Source organism: Puntigrus tetrazona, chromosome 3, assembly GCF_018831695.1.
Source record: "Puntigrus tetrazona isolate hp1 chromosome 3, ASM1883169v1, whole genome shotgun sequence".
In the NCBI taxonomy this organism is placed as follows: Eukaryota; Metazoa; Chordata; class Actinopteri; order Cypriniformes; family Cyprinidae; genus Puntigrus; species Puntigrus tetrazona.
In genome coordinates, this window is record NC_056701.1 from 19,326,040 (window position 1) to 19,343,275 (window position 17,236).

The 17,236-nt window shown below is 38.1% G+C and overlaps 2 protein-coding genes and 1 pseudogene across 2 annotated transcripts; all 3 read right to left on the bottom strand.

The window, feature by feature from the left end:
• Positions 1-4,762: 4,762 nt before the first annotated feature.
• Positions 4,763-5,528, bottom strand: LOC122338590 (serine/threonine-protein kinase pim-2-like). The gene is made up of 3 exons (XM_043233869.1): positions 5,205-5,528; positions 5,023-5,111; positions 4,763-4,891 (listed from the first exon to the last, which is right to left on the bottom strand). Exons 1-3 carry the CDS (start codon positions 5,347-5,349, stop codon positions 4,880-4,882), a joined length of 246 nt encoding a protein of 81 aa, XP_043089804.1. The 5' UTR covers positions 5,350-5,528; the 3' UTR covers positions 4,763-4,879.
• Positions 5,529-9,052: 3,524 nt separating this feature from the next.
• LOC122341333 lies at positions 9,053-10,039 on the bottom strand (annotated as a pseudogene).
• Positions 10,040-13,132: 3,093 nt separating this feature from the next.
• LOC122338574 lies at positions 13,133-17,161 on the bottom strand. Its single transcript, XM_043233868.1, has 10 exons — positions 17,013-17,161; positions 16,731-16,808; positions 16,560-16,592; positions 16,360-16,446; positions 16,058-16,155; positions 15,834-15,964; positions 14,096-14,203; positions 13,859-13,921; positions 13,707-13,772; positions 13,133-13,581 (listed from the first exon to the last, which is right to left on the bottom strand). The coding sequence occupies exons 1-10, from the start codon at positions 17,082-17,084 to the stop codon at positions 13,475-13,477; spliced, it is 843 nt and encodes a 280-aa protein (XP_043089803.1). The 5' UTR covers positions 17,085-17,161; the 3' UTR covers positions 13,133-13,474.
• Positions 17,162-17,236: the final 75 nt, after the last annotated feature.

The window sequence follows — 17,236 nt, forward strand, 5'->3', positions numbered from 1 at the left end:
CCAGCTGAAATGACCAGTCTTTGAACTGCTCATCCAAAATCAATGACAGCAATAGAAACATTGTGGGCTTTACTTTCTGTAACTCCTAGATAGTTTATACAATAATGTATAATTTTAGAGTTTGCAAGTTAAATGATAAAACACAATTAGTTCGAGTTTAACCCTATCTGATATAGGCTAATATTTGTAAATGACATTTAATTGTCTTGTTTGTTTGAACAAACAAGTATTCAGTTAATTGTTTAGATTCAGGCTGAAATGTTGGGGGTGACACTTAAAGAACGGTACTTGACACTGATTTAGACATTACTTTAAAGGACTTTAACAGAAGCCTAAAGGCCTGTAGGGGAATTTAAAATATACTGTAGGGGAATAGAAAACGTTACAAGGGAACAGCACAATGTAAACATAACATTTTATTATATATTTACATTTTTTTCTTACTGAATTTTTTTTTTTTACATATTTTCTTACACAATTCCTTATAATCAATACTATGAACATACAATGAATGTATTTACAGATCCCCAAGCAGATGATACTACCAGACACAGATATTGCTGCTAAGTAGACCGATGGAAAGACCACTCTTGACAGACCACCACCAGACACAAAGCTGACTAAAGACTCAAAACAACACGACGGCTGTGAGAGGAGGTTTTTTTATTTTTGAGGCTCTTTGTGTTCTTTTTTGAGGTTACTCCGTGACCTGAAACATAACATAAATCAGCATTATTTGTCTAAATACATCACATTTAGAGAAAATCTGACTTTAAAGTTAATGACGACTGACGATCAAGCTAAACCAAGAAAACGCTTAGCTAGTCTTAGACTCCGTACCTTAAACCATTCATGGAGATGCATCTTATCCAGTCTGAGTCTCTTCTGTGGATCAGGCTGCAGACAATCCGAAATCATCTGGCAGCATTCTGCAAAAAGACATTTGACCATATATCTTTTACTTTACACCTGCTCTCTTTTTGTATGACACAGAGTTGGTTGTCGTTTGATGAAGATCTCACCTTTTGACAAGCCAGGTCTGCTCCAGAGGTCCACAGCGATCATGTGACGGTCGTGTGATGAAGGGCATTCCCACACAGCATTTCATACAGGATGAACCCCAGTGTCCACACTGTAGTGGGTTTTGCGTGGTACCTGCCCTTCATGCTGACCTCGGGTGGACAGTACTCTTGTGTGCCTGCAGGAAGGATGTCTGATGTTTAATAAATTGTCTCAGCATGTTGAGTGCACGCACGTAAGATGTGTTTCTGTGAGACTATTAATAAAATACTTCATTACACATACCATAGAAGACTTTGAAGGCAGATTTCTTCATGAGCGCACCGCACCCAAAGTCAATTAATTTGACCTCTAAGGTGTCCTGGTTCACCAGGACGTTCTCCAGCTTTATGTCCCGATGGAAGACGCCACGCTCGCAGCAAGTTTTAGCCGCATTAATGACCTGCCGCATGATCTTTCGTGCCGTCCCTCATCAAGGCTTCCTCCATAGTCATGGAGAAAAGTGAACAAGTCCACGCAAGGCACGGGCGCTCCATGACCATTACATAGTGGTCTTTGTCGTCCTCCCAGTCAAGCAGCTCAATTATCTGGGGAAAGCTGGGGCCATCAATGGCCATGAGCATCAGGCCAACCTCCATGGGGACACGTTTGGGTTGACCAGGCTAAAAGAAAGAAAACATGATGCTTAGATGGAAGTGGTTTCCTTAAGACTTCACAAATCAAAACAGTTTGTCTTTGGTTAACGCGAATAAACTGAAAACAGTGACTAAGAGACAATACTAAGACAGGGCACGCAGTCTACTCACCACTCGGATGGATGACATGTCTGGAAACTTTTTGAACATTTCACAGCCACCTAATCAACAAAACAAATTAAGATGAACAATTAGCACATGCAGATAGCTGATATCACTCCAGTCATAAATCCTGAACAGATGTGTTGTTTTTAAGTGAAGAAAATGTATACCTCAAGTCCATCCATGCAGCGAATCCTCCGTAAACACTGCCACATCCTCCTTCACCCAGCTTCTGGCCGATTTTATATTTGTTGCCAATATGGCCTATTAACAGACAAACATTTGGGGTTAGTATGAAATGCAATTTTATATTATACTGTACAGTGTATATATATATATATATATATATATATATATAATGCTTTATAATAACATTTTCTAATTCTCACAGATTTCTTGTTCTTACCCTTCTCCAGGATGTCCTGCACGAGCTGGACCTCAGAAGTGAGGGGGACTTCCTCTCCCTGTACAGCACCCACAGGCACCTCATCAGACCTGGTGGGGGTGTCTTCGGGGTGTACATATTGCACGTGTACACTCCAGTCTATTAACAGATTTAGACGCAGTTTTGAATTGATGTCCTATAAAAAGGAAACTTTAAAAAAATTCTACTGTTGCTCTAAAATGTTTGGTGCGATAATGTTATCAGTGTTTTTATTTATTTTTCCTTTTTTAGCTTCCTGTAACGGCAGATTTAGTGATTTATCAACATTTGATGTGGTTGTACCATCTCTATCTGTCCAGGGTGTTTCTGCCTCTATCCCATATTTCTCCACGGCTTTGGCCACATCGTACGTTCCCTTTCTAAGGAAAGAAAAGCGAGGAGCAGCCCACTTCCAGAAGCTCTTCTTTTTTCTCCCTCCATCGGTCTCAAGAGCACCAGCAGACGCCGGTTCACGGTTCTCCTTCACGACGGAGGAGTCTTTGGGTTTGGGCTCGTGTCCACGCTCCAACCCGGTTACTTTTTAATTCTTGAAAGCAATCCCATGAAAAAACCGTTTGCAAGTCGCTAACAGTCGCTATCAAATACTCCGAAACATCAACCAACAAAGTGAGAAAGCGATTTTCTTGCTTATATATGCCACTGCTCGCTAATTGTGACGTCATATTGGCAGGTTCGAAATGGAATGCCATTTGGCCAAAAAAAAAAAAAAAAAAAAAAAACTGCGTCACGTGCGTCCTTTTGAACGACAGCATTCGGTGTTTATTACTAACGATACCGTTTGTTTTATTGTACATCGTGGGTTGTAGATATAACTGTTTTAGTTTTACTTAAACACATTTAAACTTCTTCATGCTTTACAGACACCTTAAGGCTTAAAGAAATATGGTAATAACAGCCGTCTTGTATTCTTGTAAAGGACAGTTCTAATGTCTATAAAGTGAGTTTTAATATTAAACGTCATATTGATTTTATAAAGCGGGTTAATAATCTATACGTGGATATTAAGCGACTTACATTTGAAGAAAAGGATGGTCCAAAGAGTTTCGACAGCACTGAGCAGCTTTATGAATAAACATGCTTTTGAACGAATCTTTTTGAACAGTCGCTTGCTTCGTTCCTGAACGAATCAGTTGTTTGAACCGTTTGAACGAATGATTCAGTGACAAACAGTGACTTGCCGCCACCCACTGGCCGTTAGTTTCATTTTGTAATATTTCATTCATAACCTAATAATAGTAGCCTAATAATAATTAAATATTAGGTAAACAATCTAAATTGAAATGATTTCACGTCACATCTGAGCCTAATTAAACCGTAAATATACCTGAATAGTCTGTAAATATAAATAAATGTCACTTCTGTCCACCACTGTAGTGCATATATGAATTTTGATATTGTTTTTAATAGATTTTGATTTAATATGATTATAACTTATCCTTCATGGTTGTCTTGTTGTTGTTGTTGTTGTTGTTGTTTGTTATTATTTATTGTTTTACTATAAAATAAATGAAATACGTGGTGACTTTGATCTTGATACTTAAAACATGAAATAGGCCTATATTTAACATTATTAAAGATTATAAAGATATTTAAAAGAATCTGAAAGGTTCAGAAATAAATTTAAATTTAAATCTGAAAGTTATTTAGTTATTTAAACAAATCTGAAGGGTCCACCACTGAAGATGATGCTTTTGTCAACTTCACAACCAACTTTCATTTAGCATCAGGAGGCATGACCTGTGAATTACAACATCCTGATTGGTCTACAAATAAGACACGTTTAGTTAAAAGCAGTAGCAATTATGTCTTGAAATTGCGATGGAATCTAGTTGGAATCATCTGCTGAGAGGCTCATTTACACTCTATAACCTTGCTGAAGAGACACCAGACATTGAAGAATAGTGAGTAGACAGTAGACTCTCCAGCTGAAATGACCAGTCTTTGAACTGCTCATCCAAAATCAATGACAGCAATAGAAACATTGTGGGCTTTACTTTCTGTAACTCCTAGATAGTTTATACAATAATGTATAATTTTAGAGTTTGCAAGTTAAATGATAAAACACAATTAGTTCGAGTTTAACCCTATCTGATATAGGCTAATATTTGTAAATGACATTTAATTGTCTTGTTTGTTTGAACAAACAAGTATTCAGTTAATTGTTTAGATTCAGGCTGAAATGTTGGGGTGTGACACTTAAAGAACGGTACTTGACACTGATTTAGACATTACTTTAAAGGACTTTAACAGAAGCCTAAAGGCCTGTAGGGAATTTAAAATATACTGTAGGGGAATAGAAAACGTTACAAGGAACAGCACAATGTAAACATAACATTTTATTATATATTTACATTTTTTCTTACTGAATTTTTTTTTACATATTTTCTTACACAATTCCTTATAATCAATACTATGAACATACAATGAATGTATTTACAGATCCCCAAGCAGATGATACTACCAGACACAGATATTGCTGCTAAGTAGACCGATGGAAAGACCACTCTTGACAGACCACCACCAGACACAAAGCTGACTAAAGACTCAAAACAACACGACGGCTGTGAGAGGAGGTTTTTTTTATTTTTTTGAGGCTCTTTGTGTTCTTTTTTTGAGGTTACTCCGTGACCTGAAACATAACATAAATCAGCATTATTTGTCTAAATACATCACATTTAGAGAAAATCTGACTTTAAAGTTAATGACGACTGACGATCAAGCTAAACCAAGAAAACGCTTAGCTAGTCTTAGACTCCGTACCTTAAACCATTCATGGAGATGCATCTTATCCAGTCTGAGTCTCTTCTGTGGATCAGGCTGCAGACAATCCGAAATCATCTGGCAGCATTCTGCAAAAAGACATTTGACCATATATCTTTTACTTTACACCTGCTCTCTTTTTGTATGACACAGAGTTGGTTGTCGTTTGATGAAGATCTCACCTTTTGACAAGCCAGGTCTGCTCCAGAGGTCCACAGCGATCATGTGACGGTCGTGTGATGAAGGGCATTCCCCACACAGCATTTCATACAGGATGAACCCCAGTGTCCACACTGTAGTGGGTTTTGCGTGGTACCTGCCCTTCATGCTGACCTCGGGTGGACAGTACTCTTGTGTGCCTGCAGGAAGGATGTCTGATGTTTAATAAATTGTCTCAGCATGTTGAGTGCACGCACGTAAGATGTGTTTCTGTGAGACTATTAATAAAATACTTCATTACACATACCATAGAAGACTTTGAAGGCAGATTTCTTCATGAGCGCACCGCACCCAAAGTCAATTAATTTGACCTCTAAGGTGTCCTGGTTCACCAGGACGTTCTCCAGCTTTATGTCCCGATGGAAGACGCCACGCTGCGCAGCAAGTTTTAGCCGCATTAATGACCTGCCGCATGATCTTTCGTGCCGTCCCTCATCAAGGCTTCCTCCATAGTCATGGAGAAAAGTGAACAAGTCCACGCAAGGCACGGGCGCTCCATGACCATTACATAGTGGTCTTTGTCGTCCTCCCAGTCAAGCAGCTCAATTATCTGGGGAAAGCTGGGGCCATCAATGGCCATGAGCATCAGGCCAACCTCCATGGGGACACGTTTGGGTTGACCAGGCTAAAAGAAAGAAAACATGATGCTTAGATGGAAGTGGTTTCCTTAAGACTTCACAAATCAAAACAGTTTGTCTTTGGTTAACGCGAATAAACTGAAAACAGTGACTAAGAGACAATACTAAGACAGGAGAACGCAGTCTACTCACCACTCGGATGGATGACATGTCTGGAAACTTTTTGAACATTTCACAGCCACCTAATCAACAAAACAAATTAAGATGAACAATTAGCACATGCAGATAGCTGATATCACTCCAGTCATAAATCCTGAACAGATGTGTTGTTTTTAAGTGAAGAAAAAATGTATACCTCAAGTCCATCCATGCAGCGAATCCCTCCGTAAACACTGCCACATCCTCCTTCACCCAGCTTCTGGCCGATTTTATATTTGTTGCCAATATGGCCTATTAACAGACAAACATTTGGGGTTAGTATGAAATAATATATATTATATATATACTATATATATATATATATATATATATATATATATATAATGCTTTATAATAACATTTTCTAATTCTCACAGATTTCTTGTTCTTACCCTTCTCCAGGATGTCCTGCACGAGCTGGACCTCAGAAGTGAGGGGGACTTCCTCTCCCTGTACAGCACCCACAGGCACCTCATCAGACCTGGTGGGGGTGTCTTCGGGGTGTACATATTGCACGTGTACACTCCAGTCTATTAACAGATTTAGACGCAGTTTTGAATTGATGTCCTATAAAAAGGAAACTTTAAAAAAATTCTACTGTTGCTCTAAAATGTTTGGTGCGATAATGTTATCAGTGTTTTTATTTATTTTTCCTTTTTTAGCTTCCTGTAACGGCAGATTTAGTGATTTATCAACATTTGATGTGGTTGTACCATCTCTATCTGTCCAGGGTGTTTCTGCCTCTATCCCATATTTCTCCACGGCTTTGGCCACATCGTACGTTCCCTTTCTAAGGAAAGAAAAGCGAGGAGCAGCCCACTTCCAGAAGCTCTTCTTTTTTCTCCCTCCATCGGTCTCAAGAGCACCAGCAGACGCCGGTTCACGGTTCTCCTTCACGACGGGGGAGTCTTTGGGTTTGGGCTCGTGTCCACGCTCCAACCCGGTTACTTTTTTAATTCTTGAAAGCAATCCCATGATAAAAACCGTTTGCAAGTCGCTAACAGTCGCTATCAAATACTCCGAAACATCAACCAACAAAGTGAGAAAGCGATTTTTGCTGCTTATATATGCCACTGCTCGCTAATTGTGACGTCATATTGGCAGGTTCGAAATGGAATGCCATTTGGCCAAAAAAAAAAAAAAAAACTGCGTCACGTGCGTCCTTTTGAACGACAGCATTCGGTGTTTATTACTAACGATACCGTTTGTTTTATTGTACATCGTGGGTTGTAGATATAACTGTTTTGGTTTTACTTAAACACATTTAAACTTCTTCATGCTTTACAGACACCTTAAGGCTTAAAGAAATATGGTAATAACAGCCGTCTTGTATTCTTGTAAAGGACAGTTCTAATGTCTATAAAGTGAGTTTTAATATTAAACGTCATATTGATTTTATAAAGCGGGTTAATAATCTATACGTGGATATTAAGCGACTTACATTTGAAGAAAAGGATGGTCCAAAGAGTTTCGACAGCACTGAGCAGCTTTATGAATAAACATGCTTTTGAACGAATCTTTTTGAACAGTCGCTTGCTTCGTTCCTGAACGAATCAGTTGTTTGAACCGTTTGAACGAATGATTCAGTGACAAACAGTGACTTGCCGCCACCCACTGGCCGTTAGTTTCATTTTGTAATATTTCATTCATAACCTAATAATAGTAGCCTAATAATAATTAAATATTAGGTAAACAATCTAAATTGAAATGATTTCACGTCACATCTGAGCCTAATTAAACCGTAAATATACCTGAATAGTCTGTAAATATAAATAAATGTCACTTCTGTCCACCACTGTAGTGCATATATGAATTTTGATATTGTTTTTTAATAGATTTTGATTTAATATGATTATAACTTATCCTTCATGGTTGTCTTGTTGTTGTTGTTGTTGTGTTATTATTTATTGTTTTACTATAAAATAAATGAAATACGTGGTGACTTTGATCTTGATACTTAAAACATGAAATAGGCCTATATTTAACATTATTAAAGATTATAAAGATATTTAAAAGAATCTGAAAGGTTCAGAAATAAATTTAAATTTAAATCTGAAAGTTATTTAGTTATTTAAACAAATCTGAAGGGTCCACCACTGAAGATGATGCTTTTGTCAACTTCACAACCAACTTTCATTTAGCATCAGGAGGCATGACCTGTGAATTACAACATCCTGATTGGTCTACAAATAAGACACGTTTAGTTAAAAGCAGTAGCAATTATGTCTTGAAATTGCGATGGAATCTAGTTGGAATCATCTGCTGAGAGGCTCATTTACACTCTATAACCTTGCTGAAGAGACACCAGACATTGAAGAATAGTGAGTAGACAGTAGACTCTCCAGCTGAAATGACCAGTCTTTGAACTGCTCATCCAAAATCAATGACAGCAATAGAAACATTGTGGGCTTTACTTTCTGTAACTCCTAGATAGTTTATACAATAATGTATAATTTTAGAGTTTGCAAGTTAAATGATAAAACACAATTAGTTCGAGTTTAACCCTATCTGATATAGGCTAATATTTGTAAATGACATTTAATTGTCTTGTTTGTTTGAACAAACAAGTATTCAGTTAATTGTTTAGATTCAGGCTGAAATGTTGGGGGTGACACTTAAAGAACGGTACTTGACACTGATTTAGACATTACTTTAAAGGACTTTAACAGAAGCCTAAAGGCCTGTAGGGAATTTAAAATATACTGTAGGGAATAGAAAACGTTACAAGGGAACAGCACAATGTAAACATAACATTTTATTATATATTTACATTTTTTTCTTACTGACTGAATTTTTTTACATATTTTCTTACACAATTCCTTATAATCAATACTATGAACATACAATGAATGTATTTACAGATCCCCAAGCAGATGATACTACCAGACACAGATATTGCTGCTAAGTAGACCGATGGAAAGACCACTCTTGACAGACCACCACCAGACACAAAGCTGACTAAAGACTCAAAACAACACGACGGCTGTGAGAGGAGGTTTTTTTTTTTTTGAGGCTCTTTGTGTTCTTTTTTGAGGTTACTCCGTGACCTGAAACATAACATAAATCAGCATTATTTGTCTAAATACATCACATTTAGAGAAAATCTGACTTTAAAGTTAATGACGACTGACGATCAAGCTAAACCAAGAAAACGCTTAGCTAGTCTTAGACTCCGTACCTTAAACCATTCATGGAGATGCATCTTATCCAGTCTGAGTCTCTTCTGTGGATCAGGCTGCAGACAATCCGAAATCATCTGGCAGCATTCTGCAAAAAGACATTTGACCATATATCTTTTACTTTACACCTGCTCTCTTTTTGTATGACACAGAGTTGGTTGTCGTTTGATGAAGATCTCACCTTTTGACAAGCCAGGTCTGCTCCAGAGGTCCACAGCGATCATGTGACGGTGTCGTGTGATGAAGGGCATTCCCCACACAGCATTTCATACAGGATGAACCCCAGTGTCCACACTGTAGTGGGTTTTGCGTGGTACCTGCCCTTCATGCTGACCTCGGGTGGACAGTACTCTTGTGTGCCTGCAGGAAGGATGTCTGATGTTTAATAAATTGTCTCAGCATGTTGAGTGCACGCACGTAAGATGTGTTTCTGTGAGACTATTAATAAAATACTTCATTACACATACCATAGAAGACTTTGAAGGCAGATTTCTTCATGAGCGCACCGCACCCAAAGTCAATTAATTTGACCTCTAAGGTGTCCTGGTTCACCAGGACGTTCTCCAGCTTTATGTCCCGATGGAAGACGCCACGCTCGCAGCAAGTTTTAGCCGCATTAATGACCTGCCGCATGATCTTTCGTGCCGTCCCTCATCAAGGCTTCCTCCATAGTCATGGAGAAAAGTGAACAAGTCCACGCAAGGCACGGGCGCTCCATGACCATTACATAGTGGTCTTTGTCGTCCTCCCAGTCAAGCAGCTCAATTATCTGGGGAAAGCTGGGGCCATCAATGGCCATGAGCATCAGGCCAACCTCCATGGGGACACGTTTGGGTTGACCAGGCTAAAAGAAAGAAAACATGATGCTTAGATGGAAGTGGTTTCCTTAAGACTTCACAAATCAAAACAGTTTGTCTTTGGTTAACGCGAATAAACTGAAAACAGTGACTAAGAGACAATACTAAGACAGGGAACGCAGTCTACTCACCACTCGGATGGATGACATGTCTGGAAACTTTTTGAACATTTCACAGCCACCTAATCAACAAAACAAATTAAGATGAACAATTAGCACATGCAGATAGCTGATATCACTCCAGTCATAAATCCTGAACAGATGTGTTGTTTTTAAGTGAAGAAAATGTATACCTCAAGTCCATCCATGCAGCGAATCCCTCCGTAAACACTGCCACATCCTCCTTCACCCAGCTTCTGGCCGATTTTATATTTGTTGCGAATATGGCCTATTAACAGACAAACATTTGGGGTTAGTATGAAATGCAATTTTATATTATACTGTACAGTGTATATATATATATATATATATATATATATATATATATATATATATATATATATATATTATAATAACATTTTTTCTAATTCTCACAGATTTCTTGTTCTTACCCTTCTCCAGGATGTCCTGCACGAGCTGGACCTCAGAAGTGAGGGGACTTCCTCTCCTGTACAGCACCCACAGGCACCTCATCAGACCTGGTGGGGGTGTCTTCGGGTGTACATATTGCACGTGTACACTCCAGTCTATTAACAGATTTAGACGCAGTTTTGAATTGATGTCCTATAAAAGGAAACTTTAAAAAATTCTACTGTTGCTCTAAAATGTTTGGTGCGATAATGTTATCAGTGTTTTTATTTATTTTTCCTTTTTTAGCTTCCTGTAACGGCAGATTTAGTGATTTATCAACATTTGATGTGGTTGTACCATCTCTATCTGTCCAGGGTGTTTCTGCCTCTATCCCATATTTCTCCACGGCTTTGGCCACATCGTACGTTCCCTTTCTAAGGAAAGAAAAGCGAGGAGCAGCCCACTTCCAGAAGCTCTTCTTTTTTCTCCCTCCATCGGTCTCAAGAGCACCAGCAGACGCCGGTTCACGGTTCTCCTTCACGACGGGGGAGTCTTTGGGTTTGGGCTCGTGTCCACGCTCCAACCCGGTTACTTTTTTAATTCTTGAAAGCAATCCCATGATAAAAACCGTTTGCAAGTCGCTAACAGTCGCTATCAAATACTCCGAAACATCAACCAACAAAGTGAGAAAGCGATTTTCTTGCTTATATATGCCACTGCTCGCTAATTGTGACGTCATATTGGCAGGTTCGAAATGGAATGCCATTTGGCCAAAAAAAAAAAAAAAAAAAAAAACTGCGTCACGTGCGTCCTTTTGAACGACAGCATTCGGTGTTTATTACTAACGATACCGTTTGTTTTATTGTACATCGTGGGTTGTAGATATAACTGTTTTAGTTTTACTTAAACACATTTAAACTTCTTCATGCTTTACAGACACCTTAAGGCTTAAAGAAATATGGTAATAACAGCCGTCTTGTATTCTTGTAAAGGACAGTTCTAATGTCTATAAAGTGAGTTTTAATAGCTACTGGCTACTGGAGCTGACGTGATTGCTGCGGTACGAAACCTGTTCATTTGAAGCGCTGACAGGAGAAACTGTCCGCAACGATAGTCGGGACTTTTTAATCTACAAATCAATTTACCGTACATCTGCTATAGAAACAATAACTGCACCGTGGTGTTCAGTCAGTAATGTGGGCATTCGCGTCTAATTTTATTATATTATTAATGTAGATAGAATATAATTGCAGTATATTTGTGATTAACCTTTAGCGTTTAATGCGTTTATAATAAATGTATTGAGGTGCTATATTTGATCTACGACTAAATGTATGATACTGTGGAAGACTAGCAGTTTTAAAAAAATCTGTAAAGATGTTTACACATATTACTGATTTTTATAATGAACATAAATTTGCGAAGATCTGTCTTTGAACTTGAAATAACTAAAAAAAAAAAAGTATTGTGATAATTATCAATATCGACGGATATGAAGGAAAAAAAAAATATCGAGATCATTTTTTGGCCATATCGCCCCAGCCCTACCTTGAATGTAAAAGGTTAAATATAATCACAACAAAGGGGACAAACCTAATATATTGTCTGCTTTAAACAGCATTATGAAGGCTATGTCTATAGCAAAGTACAGTTTTCTGTTAGCTGAAGGTATGTACTTGAGCAGAAACAAAATATTATTAGAAAACAACAATGTTGATCAATCGTGTAGAATTTTTACAGTCAAATTTGACTTTTAGATCTTGCTTTCTGTGTATGTTACAATAAGATATTACTAACGTGTAGAGCAGAAAATGGTAACAAACATTTCCTATTGTTCTCATATTCTGGCCATAACAGAACATAATATTTATCAGTTATATATGTAAAAAAAATAATAATTGTAAAAGACCTAAAATTACAATATTGACATTCACAATGATTCTCTAAAAATATTAGGCAAGTTTACAAAAAATGTGAAAACAACGCACTTACAAACCTGCAAATGACAGAACACAGACTATTCTACAGCTGCAGGTGGATATGTCTCACACAAATGTAAACTATAAACCAAATAGGGGCGGGAGTTAAGAGGTGAAGCAATTAAACACGTGAACAGTAACACTTATTTTAACTTGAACCATGTATGTGTTTGTATATGTGCATGTATGTTACCTCGTAACAGAAAATAAAGCAAACAAATGAAAAAATATTAATATTGTCATTTTTGGTTTCTCATTCTTTAAAAATAATAAAATAATAATACCTTTATTTCACTTTCATTTGTTAACTTTAGAAATGATTTATTAAAAAAATAAGACGATTGACTATTTTAGATTTATTAAAAAATAGCTTAATAGTATAATATATTTATTATTTATTTTATTAATATATTTAATAGTAAATATAATTTAATTGTCATCAATATGACCCTAAATTAGTTTGGAGTGATCTTGATTCCTCACAGTCCCGTTGCCCCTTACAAAACACATTATTTATTCTTTATTTACCTTTTTTGTGTCAATCAGGCAGTTTATGTATGTTATTTTCCTTTTTGGGAAATTTGTGCCGGGTTACATTGGAAATTTTTATTTTTAAACAATAATTACTATACAGTCCTGTTAAACAATAAAATTAGCAATTATCCATTGATTAAGTAACTGAATTTTTTTTTCATTTGCCTTAAAGTTTTATGCATTGTATTAAAACAGTTAAGTAGCTTTATTAAAATATATTATTTAGAATTAAGACAAATAATTATAAGAACAAAAATCCACAATAAACATTTTATCACTGATCTTAAAGAGCATTCACGTTCTGGAAGAAAAATGGATTTATAATGAAGAAATGTAAAATGTACTACAACAACAAAAACGTATTGTCATCTCAGTCTCGCTCACTGTGACCCCTAGGGTTCACAAAGGAGCAGGTTTGACCCAGGCAGCAGATTCACTGTCCAAACAGGCAATCATGTCACTCAGAAGACCACCACTCTCAGGCCTCTCACTGCTGCTGAGAGATTCTGCAAAAAATGTGATCACAAATTCACTGGTTTGTTGGGTAGATTAACTTTTCAAGAACATATAGTAAAGATTTTAAGCTGACCTAGTTATTTTATTTTATGTGACCTCCAAACTCATATCTTACCAACTCTATGCTCAGTCAGTTTCCTAATCACAGGGTTTGGGAAATCATAGATGCTATCAGTCACTCCTGTAAATAGAGAACAATTATGGTACACTGTGCCAAACTTTTAAAGGGTACATCTGTACTGTGAGTGGCCAGAGGCCTAGGCCTACCATGCTCTCCCTCATTGGTTGGCCATTTGGAATGGGGACTATCATAGATGGCTTCTTCAGCAACTGTAATTAATTTTTAGCAATCCTTAATGAATTAATATTGTAATAGAAAAAAGCAATATACAATAATTTTACCAATCAATCAGTATTACACAAAAGTAAATGCAGACATGTGAACAAACTATGATGACATATATTTAAAAAAATCAGTCCCAAAAAAAATAACATTACCTATACCTTTTTGAGATGGCAAAACATCGTAGTCATATTCCGTCAGCAAAAACTCCTCAGTATTTTGCTCAATTTCATTGTCTGTGTGCAAACCGTCTTGGATCTCTTCAGCAGCTGAGGACAATAATTGTAAAAATTAACTAAACATAGTCAAATTTGATTTCACACATTTTGTTAGCTCTCATTGTAGAGTGAGCATGTACTCCTAGAGGCTAAAGTCTAACCATGCACCTCATAGGCCAGGGAGACAGCTTCCACTATTCAGTGAGACATTCACTGTTTGGCGACTGGTCAGATCCATGCCACTGAACTGTGCGGTCCACATAGATCCTAAGTGCCCTCATTAGACCTGCAGCAGCATGGAAGAAAGCCTTTATATGACCACTTTTTGAAATCGAAATGGATTATAAGCCTTAAAACATAATCAGGCCTTGGTCATAGTAAGACTTTAACCAGCCCTTGAGCACAAAGAGCCTGCAGGTCCACTACTCTTTTAAGGGGGGATAAAGCCACCCAAAGAACTATCAAACATTTTTCTGAAATGGACTCTAGCGGCTCAATAGAATGGCCCATCAAGCCTTCCAGGACACTGAACCCTGCATAAAACGAGAAACCAAAAGGTGAAGGCCCACTGTACTACATGCACATGGAGGAGTGGCAGGGGTCGTCCAGGTAGTTCAGAATCCAGTCTATCTGCTTGCATTGGCGATACCTGGGACCCCAGTCCTTATGGGACACCTTATGAGTGCCTACGCAGGATGAGCAGGTGAAAATCTGCAGATTTTGTTTTGCTGCTCTTAACTTTTGCACCATGGCAGTGACTGAATCCCCTAACTAACATCTTTAGAAATGAGAGTTTAGGAGAAAAGTTTTGCCCTCAATGTCTGTGAGAGTGAGCCAAAGGTTGGCATCGCTGGCATAACTGTAATCTGCTATTTTAGAGAGTGTTGAAATGGCGCAGCATTTGTGATACACACTGAAAAGGGCTTCTTCCAAGACCTCGAAACTTCCTGGTGGAGGTCTTTAAAGAAGGATTTGGGAAGGAGTACGACCAATTTAGATTGGGCCTGGTTTTGTGCCAGCTCTCTGGTCTCGGTCTAACAACTTGCTGAAACGTCACCAGTCTAACAACGTGCTGAAAGATGGGGAATTGCGTTCCTCCTTTCTGCTTGGAGGGAGAGATCTGCATGATTCAGCTAAAAGGTCTTCTGAATCAGAAGCTGGCGTGGATAGCACATCCACATCATACAGCTCACAATTGAAGGAAACCACATTACGGGACTCAAATGGCTCCATGTAACTCATTTTAAGTTTGTGCACATGGCCAGGAGAGAGAATACTCCCGTTACCCCACTCTCCATGTGCTCACACTCGCATGTGGCGGCTCGCCAACCACAGCAAGAGAGATGGGGGTTAGATGCGAGGCCCATTTTGGAGAAGTCCACTAGCGCAGTACTTTAAGCCACAGGCTATCACAGTCCTTACAGTTAGAGAACTTGAGCGTGACAAAGGCCCAAGCGTGATGTTTTAGACATTCGTCACACCGGAGGTGTTCCCAAGGCGATCATCATCGCAGCATTGAAATTAACCTATGAAAGGGAACACGCCACACTCTCTATTTTCCTCGATATTCTGTTTCTCTTCGAAGTATGTAATTGGGTAGTAACACTGCAAACATCCGGTTCACATGGACTTTAAAAGTCATTGGGATATGGAACAGAAGGAAGTCGAATGCAGAACATACCAGCGAAGGACTGGAAGGACTCTTGATCAATGGAGAGACATCTGCTGTCCACTGAGGTGCTGCTGGTCTCAGTATTTGATTCTTCACACTGGCTAGATTGAACTTCAGGGTTGTTATCTGGCACCAGCTCCCTAATCTCAATAACACACAAAACACATTCAGAGCATTATAAATCTCATACAAAAACAACTACTGTCGTGAAGTGTCTTAAAGAGCAATGGTACCCATTGGTGATAGATGCAGATCTGTCAGGGCCATTGAGCAGCATGGCTTTCCACAGCTGGTCCATCCACTCCTGCCTCACATCAGCTGTATCGGCTGCCTTTTAGCACACAGTTCAAGTGTTCATGGACAGAAGTGTGTTTTTTTAACAGTAAGTGCAATCCATGTTCCTTTTTGAAACTATTATGACAGTCCTTCCTTACTCTCAACAAAATAACATTGTTCACAGGTGTTTTTCTGTAGACCACATCCTCAAACACAGATTACAGACACTCTCTTGTCAAAAAAACCCCCAAAACCTTACCAGCATTTTCTTCTTCCCATTTTTCATTGTGATCTCAAATAGAAAACGATTGTTTTCTGATCTGCTGACCTCCCGCACAGACTGAACCTGTTAAACCACGTGAAGAGCATGTAGCCAGCATGACAATATTGGACCTTCTAATAATCAGTTTACCAGCATCCACACAATAAGACTCGGTTAATATTACAAACCAACTTTACCTCATAGATGTAATACTGCCCCCTGAGGTCTAACTGTTATAGTTTGAGAGAAACAACAGATTAATAGCCATGCCAACAAGAGCTTTTCACAAAATGTCAGTAAATATTTTTTAATTCACAGCAAGGGTCCTCATCATACAAATTATTAAATGAAACACTTTGAATACTTACAGCACTCCCATGTTTTTTAGTGTAAAAAAAGAGAGTTGTATTGTAAAGTCTGAACCAGTAAGTCACCCACCGAAGCCTCTGAGAAAAACACATTCAACCACTGAGCAAAGATATTCCCTTAGGTGTATACATTACGTAAAAATTGCATAAATTATGTAAAAAATATATACAGAGAATATTTAGCATTCTGCAACAGGACTTTAAATTAACTATTTTTATTCAAATAGTTCCTGCACATAACAGACATGAAATACTAGTTATATATGTATATTATAGTCATACCATTTTGTCTTTCCTTTTCTTCAGAAAGCCCTGGCAGAGCGGAGCTGGCATTCCTCTGGTGGACATGCTCATGGCTCTTTGTTTGCTGTAACTGTTCCCACATCACATCAACTTCATGACTTCCCCCTGAAACCATTACATCCTCACTTCTGAACTTTGTATAATAAAGAGACACTGTCTTCAGTAAATTGGCAAAATAGGGGGAGGTTTTTGTTCATTTGCTT

Coding starts and splice junctions, on each gene's coding strand:
- LOC122338574 (XM_043233868.1), bottom strand. CDS start 17,084: ATGAGCATGTCCACCAGAGGAATGCCAGCTCCGCTCTGCCAGGGCTTT. Junction 16,809..17,012: donor AGAAAAGGAAAGACAAAATG/GTATGACTATAA, acceptor TGTTTTTCTCAG/AGGCTTCGGTGGGTGACTTA. Junction 13,582..13,706: donor ACTGACTGAGCATAGAGTTG/GTAAGATATGAG, acceptor CATTTTTTGCAG/AATCTCTCAGCAGCAGTGAG.
- LOC122338590 (XM_043233869.1), bottom strand. CDS start 5,349: ATGAAGGGCAGGTACCACGCAAAACCCACTACAGTGTGGACACTGGGG. Junction 5,112..5,204: donor CAGACCTGGCTTGTCAAAAG/GTGAGATCTTCA, acceptor GTCTTTTTGCAG/AATGCTGCCAGATGATTTCG.